Source organism: Zootoca vivipara, chromosome 16 (assembly GCF_965207765.1).
Source record: "Zootoca vivipara chromosome 16, rZooViv2.hap1.1, whole genome shotgun sequence".
Lineage (NCBI taxonomy): Eukaryota > Metazoa > Chordata > Lepidosauria > Squamata > Lacertidae > Zootoca > Zootoca vivipara.
The window spans coordinates 23,851,178-23,859,479 of record NC_142599.1 but is presented as its reverse complement, the minus strand read 5'-3'; the positions used below and the strand labels follow the sequence as shown (position 1 = coordinate 23,859,479).

Genomic DNA, 8,302 nt, shown 5'->3' with positions numbered 1-8,302 from the left:
TTATATCTCTATGCTGCTTTCCATTCAAATGAATCCCAAAGCAGCGTACAAACAAGAACAGAACATGTAACTGAACATCACAAATACAATGTAAATTGTATAAAATAATTAAGAAATCACCAGTGAAACAATTACATTTTATAGTCAACTTTATAGTCAGTTTCAGGCTCTAAGTCTTGTTCCCACAGTTTAGAATCTAATAATACTAATTGTTTCTTGCAATATTGTCTTATACATTTCTAATACAGTCCACTTATCAGTGAAGGGTCCAATTTAGAAATAAACCATTATTTATTCAATTCAAGGCTGTTGGGAACCAAACCAGGAGTGGTTAACCTGTGATGTCCAGATGTTGTTGGAGGACTCATAACTCTCATCAGCCCCAACTAGCCTGGCCAATGATCACCAATGATTGGACTGCAGAGCAATAACACCCCAAGGGGCACAGGTTGGCCATCCCTGCCCTAATCCATCCCACAGTATTCAGTGTGGGCCCCCCCCCCCGCAAAAGGGAGCAGTGTTTGCATGCTCCCCCGATGTCCCTTCTTGTATATATTTTCAATTGTGGACCTGGTCTCTCAGAGGAGGTTCAGAGGCTTTAGAAGTCTTCCTTTGATTGGCGTGAGTTGCAGGAGAGCGCAGAGTTTCGATTTTCACAGAACGCTGCGTCGGGAGAGAGAAAAAAACCCAAGAGTGCTGTTGGACTCCAAAGCTTGCCCCGCGCCCCTTTTCACACCAAACGAAGCTGCTCCCCTGGGAAGGGAGACAATGGTTTTGTGTATCTCCTCCCACGAATCTGGAAAGCAAGAGCCCCCGCGTTCTGGAGGCCGGAGCTGACCCTTCGCTGGAAACACCCTTGCCTTTTGTTCCACCGGGGGGGGGGGGGAGGGAGAGAGAAAGAAAGAGAGAGAGACCCGCCTCCCCCGGGGCAGGCCGAGGAATTCAAACCCCTCCCCTGCCCTGCCTTCCCCGCCTCGCTCCGTCCGGCACTTCTGCCCAGGACCGAGCGAAGTGAAGGTACAAAGCCCAGGCAGGCGCGCCATCGGGGCTTCCTCCTCGACGGGACGGTTTCCTTGTGTGACGGGGGTCCTGCCTGCCCTCCACCCGTCCCAGCGCCGGCTTTGAAACGGGGGTAGCGAGCGAGTCCTTTCCGCGGAGCCGGGCGCCGCTTCGCCTGGAAGCTTCGAGGGGAGGGACCGGACGGGACTGGATAAGGAAGCTGATCGCGGCGCAGATCCGCTTGGAGAGCCTCGGACGGAGGGTGCCTTGGGAGAAGAGCAGGCAAGACGCCAGGGTGGGGACGGGGGACGACCACGATTGCCTACATCGGATCGCGTTGGCGAGTTCGACGGCGGCCCCCCTAGCGAGTTCCCCGCCCGCTTGGGAGGAAACCGGCCGTAGGGAGCGGCCCCCTGTTCTCTGCGGGAGAGACTAGACGGGGCTGTCCTCCCACCCCTGGTGTGGGCGATGGAGAGCCTCTGACCCCTGATTCGTTGAGAGGAGTCTATAAACTCAAAGGGCTGGATCCTGCTTCCTTGACGGGAGGGGGTTTGGGCAGGCAGGAGTCTTCACCCCACTTCCCTGCTGAACGCCTCTGTCGCCCCCTGCATGGTCTCGATCCAGTGGGAAGTGGCGAGGAAGGCAATGTTAGTGACCTAGATGTGGGGGGCCTTGGACCAATGAGGCCCAGAGGACCCCAAGGAGCCCCTGGGAAGCATGTTTGGGAAGGCCCCACTAGTGGCCTGGGGGCCAGGTTCGCGGAGCGGGGGCCCCACGGCCTACGCCAACCCCGTCTGGACGGCGTTATTTGACTACGAGGCCGCCAGCAGTGACGAGTTGACCCTGCGGAAAGGCGACTTGGTGGAAGTGCTCTCGTGGGATGCTGCCATCTCTGGGGACGAAGGCTGGTGGGCCGGCAAGGTGAACGACCAAGTGGGCATCTTCCCTTCCAATTACGTGACGCCCAAGACGGGGGGCTACGCGGGCCCCGAGAGCCCCCCTGAGGCCGACTTCCGGGACTTGAGGCTGGAGGAAGTGATCGGGGTCGGTGGCTTCGGGAAGGTGTACCGCGGCAGCTGGAAGGGGGAGTTGGTGGCGGTCAAGGCCGCCCGCCAGGATCCGGACGAGGACATCAGCACCACGTCGGAGAGAGTACGGCAAGAGGCACGGCTCTTTGCCATGCTGCAGCACCCCAACATCATCGCCCTCAAAGCCGTCTGCCTCCGCGAGCCCAACTTGTGCCTGGTGATGGAATATGCAGCCGGGGGTCCCCTCAGCCGCATGCTTGCGGGCCGCAGGATCCCACCCCACATCCTCATCAACTGGGCCGTGCAAATCGCTCACGGGATGCAGTACCTGCACTGTGAAGCCATTGTGCCCGTCATCCATCGTGACCTGAAATCCAACAACAGTGAGTAGGAGTGTTGAGCTTGGTGGTGGTGAGGGATTTGCATATATTTGCATATATTTTGCCTAAACAAATCTAGCTTGTTGGTTAGTTTGTGTCAAAAATGTGCATCCCTGCCTTTCGCTTAACGATGTTTTAAGATCAAACAGCGGAATGAAACACGAGAAAATGTAAGCGAGCCATAAACTGACAATACTGTAATGAAAAGAACAACAACCGAGGAGGGAAAATAAGAACAAAACACGGAAAATTAACTCGGAACATCCCTGTTGAAATAATGTCGTTTTTAAATGTTGGCTTGAAGATGAGCAGGGAAGAGGCCAGGCAGACCTTTTTGAGAGAGAATGTCATCTTCTGGGTGCCACGTTGAAAAAGGCTCTGTCTCTTTCCCCTCCTAACCAAACGGAAAGCCTCAGCAGCTTGACAGAGGTGATGGGCAATTCCCAAGACACCACCCTGCTTGCAGATTTTAGCACAATACTTAAGAAAACGAGGACACTGTAAGCCAGGAACAGGGAGCATCAGGCCTGGGGGCCAAATACGGCCCTCAGGACCTCTCTAACTGGCCATTGAACCTCACCCAAGGCCATAGCCCTCACCGGCCCTGCTCTGTGCCATAGTTTTGCTTGGTTTGCCTGTCTTCGGACTGTGAGCAGGTGTCTTGTTTGCCTGGGTGCAGGATGGAAATATGTGGGGGAAGCGGGAGCCATGCAATTGCCTCTGGCTTTTATGTGCCCAGAATGCAACCTACTGCACAAAGCTAAGCGTCTCATGTATTGCTCTGCCTACTTTTGCATCTGGCCCCTCCCACCCCTGGCATGCAGCACCTAGAGCATTGGCCACGAAGGAATGTGACCTTAATGTGGGGGGGGGGGACTTCCCCATTCCTTCCTTAAGCCTTGATAATAAATGTCAAAACTGCAATTCCAAGTTGCATCAATTTTACGGCCTAAGCTATGTCCTTCGTAATTTATTTTAGCTTCGGGGTACACAATCCAGCAGGTGGTAGAAAATAGCTTCCCCCTTGGGATTGTGCCCCACAGGGGGCAGGGAACCACGGAAAGCCTTCCTTTCAGCAATGGCACTGATCCTCACCTGTCTGGGGTTACAGGGAAGGATCCCATGGCTGACAATGTGACTTCTGGAATGGTGTATGCTCAGAGATGGAGGAAATATACAATACCAATGAAGGAAGAATGGCAGACAAAGTTAATAGGATATATAGAAATGGCGAGACTGACAAACAGCATAAGAGATCAGGATTTTTTTTAAAAAAAACCTATTTGAGGAAGATTGGAAAGGTTTTATTTAGAGACATAATTGTAAACATAGTAAGAAGTTAACAGTGACAGAATAAATTAAGCAGTAAAAAATACTGATATGTGAAGATGAGGAAAATAAGATACAGGGAGAAATTAGAATATGATGTGGAAAAGGATAATAAAATGCAGCACGGAAGGGGAGTCAATTATCAATTGTGTGTTTCTTTTATTTGAAATGTTGTTAGTGGTTCAAGTGTAAAATAAAAATGAAGGAAAGAAAAGGTGACTTCTGGTACAGGTATACTGGGAACAAACAGCGCCCTCAAAAGAAGCACCTGTTCCCCATAGAGAATCCTGGATAATGTAATTTAAGGGTGCTGAGAATTGTTGCTCTTTGGTAAACTACAGTTCCCGGGATTTTATTTGCTTTTAAAGCATGGTGTATATGCAGCAATAGGAACATAGGAAGCTGCTGTATAGCAAGTCAGGCCATTGATCTATCTAGCTCTGTATAGTATATAGAAACAAAGAATTGTAGACTTGGAAGGCACCCCAGGGGTCATCTAGTCCAACCCCCTGAAGCGTGGGAATCTGCACTAGCTGGCAGCTGCTCTCCCAAGATTTCAGCCACGGGACTCTCCCAGCCTAACGGGAGATGTTGAAGGTTTAAACTTCGGACCACCTGTGTGCAAAGCGGGCACTTGACCACAAAGCTACATCCCTTCCTGAAGGGGCAAGCTGCCCAGTGGACAGGAAGGTTTTGGAAGGCACAGGAAAGGAGCCTTCCTTTAAGCCAGAATCAGGCCTGGAACTTTCCTTCAGTTCTGGGACATGAGAAGCAAGGGTGCCCCTGAGCACATCCAGAGTACTGTCCCTCCCGCCCCCGCCAACTAAACACATTTTTTTCTCCTCCCACCTGCCTTAGTTCAAGAGGTGAACGAAGGTGGAGGCAGGCATGAGGACTCGCAGGTCCAGTTTGGGAATTGAAGTTCTATCTGCCACCCTCTCACTGTTCTCCTCCCGTAGTTTTGCCACCAAACAGCAAGCAGAGCGTGACCTCAGTGACCCAGAGCCAGAAGGAAGTGACAGCAACACACACACACACACTCTCTCCCCCTCCCAGAAACTAACTCTACACTGTCGTTTCCTCTTGTGAGGGCGAGATAAATGTTTTTCTTTCCATGCAAACAAGAGCCTGATGATTTGGAGCCTTTTCCTCTCTCTCCAGGCGCTGGGCTTCCTCCAGCTGTAGATTTGGGGAGGGGAAACCAGGGACAAGGAGGGGGGATTTTGTACCCTACCGTTGCAGCCCTCGCCCTAATCAACTCTTGCTTTGATCTGTTTGAAAGCAAATCTTCCTGTGGCAGAAGCCCAGATGGCCAGTCGCCTCCCTTGTGCCGGTTGCAAGGCACTCTCTGCACATGTTCAGAGGCACATTGTCCTCTAGATGTCGTGTCTTTTTTTTTAATTTTTAAAATAAGCTTCATTTAAATTTAGTTTAAAATGCATTCAGTACTTACTCACAGACATACCAAATAGTAATATACAAAATCATATGTAAAAAATAGTAATAGAGTAATCTAAACATAAGAACAATAAACTAACGTTGTAAATAATCAAAAGCGAAACCATAAGTGTTCTCAAAAATACTTAAACAATAAAAGAAGAAAGGAAGACAGAAAAGAAAAGAAAGTAAGAGAAAGAAAGAAAAAGGCAAAAAGAAAAACAAGAGGGAATATACATTCATTCCATCGTTCATATTCACAAATCCAATATTAAAGACTTCCACTTATCTCTACCCCAGATTTCTTTAGATATTTTTCTCTAGGTACTGCAATCCCAATTCTGTATAGTTAACTAGGCATTTCCAGTGATCATCCCTCCCAAAAAAACACTCATATAACATCCAAATTACAAAATAGAATATCCTAAAGTAGTATAATAAATTATCCTTTTCCCGTTGTAGATGTCGTGTCTTTCAGGCAGAGCACTGGTGGAAGGGTTCCTGTTTCAAAGCTGATCGGATGGTGGCTGTTTTCTTAGTCCCATTCCAACTGCCCGCCTCCATCGGTCACATGAGAATTTGTTTTAATTCTGGATTAATGAATTTAATTCTGGGTTAATGAATTTAATTCTGGGTTAATGAATTTAATTCTGCATTAAGGAATTTGATTCTGGGTTAAATGGGGAGCATCTGGTTGGCTACCATGGGGAACAAGACCACCTGCATTCATGTGCTGGACGCTTGCTGAGAACCAGCCAACACATGAATGCAGGTGGCAATTCAATCACGTGGACCTTCCACATCAAACACATTCCCTGCCTCAGAAATGCAAGCATGTGAGGGACAAGGGTTCTAGGCTGGTTTCAATTTAAGAAGGATAAAGCTGGAACATGGGAACAGGAAGGCAAGCAAGGTGATCAAGCAGAGGCTTGACAGCCATCTGTCCGGAATGCTTTGATGGTGTATCCTGCTTGGCAGGGGGTTGGACTGGATGGCCCTTGTGGTCTCTTCCAACTCTATGATTCTATGATTCTAAGACGCTGGAAGAGGTGAGCCTTGGCTCTTAATCCGGCAGCTCTGCTTCTTACGCTGCGGGAACGGTACCTAGCAATTTGTTCCCTAAATTGTAGTTATTACTGTTTGCAAAATGCCCACCATTATGTCAGGCACGGTGTGAGAGGAGGACAAGCCCGTATATGGCAGGGAGTGTTCACTGCAACAGGATTCCAGGACTAAATGGGAGCTGCCTTTGGAGGCAAAGTTAGGAAGGGAGTAGATCAGGGGTCCCCAGACTACGGCCCGGGGGCCGGATGCGGCCCAATTGGCCTGCCAATCCGGCCCGCGACAACGCACGACGCCCGCTCTTATGGCGCGCAGCGCGGCAGCGCTCTTCCGGGTCAGGAAAAAAGCGCCGAAAATCCTTTGTGCGCATGCGTATGGGCCTCTCCCGACCCGGAAGAGGTCATTTCTGGTGCACTTCCGGGTCGGGGGAGGCCCATACGCATGCGCACAACGGATTTTCAGCGCTTTTTCCACCCTGGAAGTGCGCCGCCGCGCCAGTAAGCACGCACTTCCCCGCCAGCCCGCACAGGCGCGCGCTCCCCCGTCCTCCGGCCCGCCGCGCGATCGGCGCGGTGGGAACCGGCCCAAACGCCGGTAAGTCTGGGGACCCCTGGAGTAGATGTTAAGCTTCCATCCTGCCCCTGTGTGCAAAGCACTGTCCTCCTCGTTTCTTGGTTGCCCCTGAATGTGACAGAATGCTGCAAACTGGCATATACTGTATGCATATATTTTAGGCCCGCAGATCTTCCTGGCTCAGGGGCCTCACCTATCCTAAGAATGATTACTTCCCCCAAAGCAAGGACAAATGCTGCTGTCATAGAATTGTAGAGTTGGAAGGGACCCAGAGGATCGTCTAATCCATGAGTAGGCAAACTAAGGGCCAGGGGCCGGATCGGGCCCAATCGCCTTCTAAATCCAGCCCATGGACAGTCCGGGAATCAGCATGTTTTTACATGAGTAGAATGTATGCTTTCATTTAAAATGCATCTCTGGGTTATTTGTGGGGCATAGGAATTCATTCATTTCCCTCCCCCAAAATATAGTCCGGCTCCCCCCAAAGTCTTGAGGACAGTGGACCGCCCACCTGCTGAAAAAGCTTGCTGACGCCTGGTCTAGTCCATGGGTAGGCAAATTAAGGCCCGGGGCCCAGATCCAGCCCAATCGCCTTCTACATCTGGCCCACGGACGGTCCGGGAATCAGCGTGTTTTTACATGAGTAGAATGTGCCCTTTTAAAAAAATGCATCTCTGGGGTTATTTGTGGGGCATAGGAATTCGTTCATTTCCCTCCCCCCCAAAAAATATAGTCTGGACCCCCACAAGGTCTGAAGGACTGTAGACTGGCCCCCTGCTGAAAAAGTTTGCTGACCCCTGGTCTAGTCCAACCCTAGGAATATGCAGCTGTCCCAAATGGGGATTGAACCTGCAACCGTGGCGTTATCTGCACCACACTCTTACCAACTAAGCTATCCCATTAGGGCACCAGATAGGGAATCTCTTCAGCCTATAAGCCATGTTCCCTTCTGTGGTCACATACCCTTTGTAGGCAGGGCTAGCAGCAAAAGTGGGCGGAGCAAAAAGAATGTTAACTTTACCATTGTATAATCAGCTAGTTTCTAAACACACTCAACACATCACTCTGTATCCTCCATCAAAGAAGCATGATCAGAGTTCAATGACACATTCCAGCCTGGCAAAAACACCCAAAGGAGGATGTGGAGCAGGGCCGTTGCTGGATTGGTGCCAGGGCCAGACAAATCTATCTTTTCCCACCCCATCCTTCTCTTTCATGGGTGTTCGCCCATTTTGTCACGTTTCCACCTTAATCTATTCTTGATTTATTTTAAAAATCAACATGAAAACTGGCAATCAAAATTGATTTTGATTGTTCGATTGTTCTTAAGGACCAGGAATGTGTCGTGAAGATTCAAAGAAGGTGACGTTTCAAACAGCACATTTGTTCAAAAGGTGTGGAGTGGATCAGTTTCAATTGGCCAGGATCAAATCCCTCAAATTTCCCCTATTTGAAGCATTATTATTATTATTATTATTATTATTATTATTATTA

The 8,302-nt window shown here is 49.7% G+C and overlaps 1 protein-coding gene across 1 annotated transcript in view; it reads left to right on the top strand.

The window, feature by feature from the left end:
- The window catches only part of MAP3K11 (mitogen-activated protein kinase kinase kinase 11), a 43,244-nt gene continuing 34,942 nt past the window's right edge, over positions 1 to 8,302 (top strand). Inside the window, exon 1 of the mRNA XM_035099353.3 lies at positions 1 to 2,410. Within this exon, the coding sequence (XP_034955244.3) occupies positions 1,717 to 2,410 (694 nt within the window). The 5' untranslated portion in view covers positions 1 to 1,716. The remainder of the gene's footprint in view (positions 2,411 to 8,302) is intronic.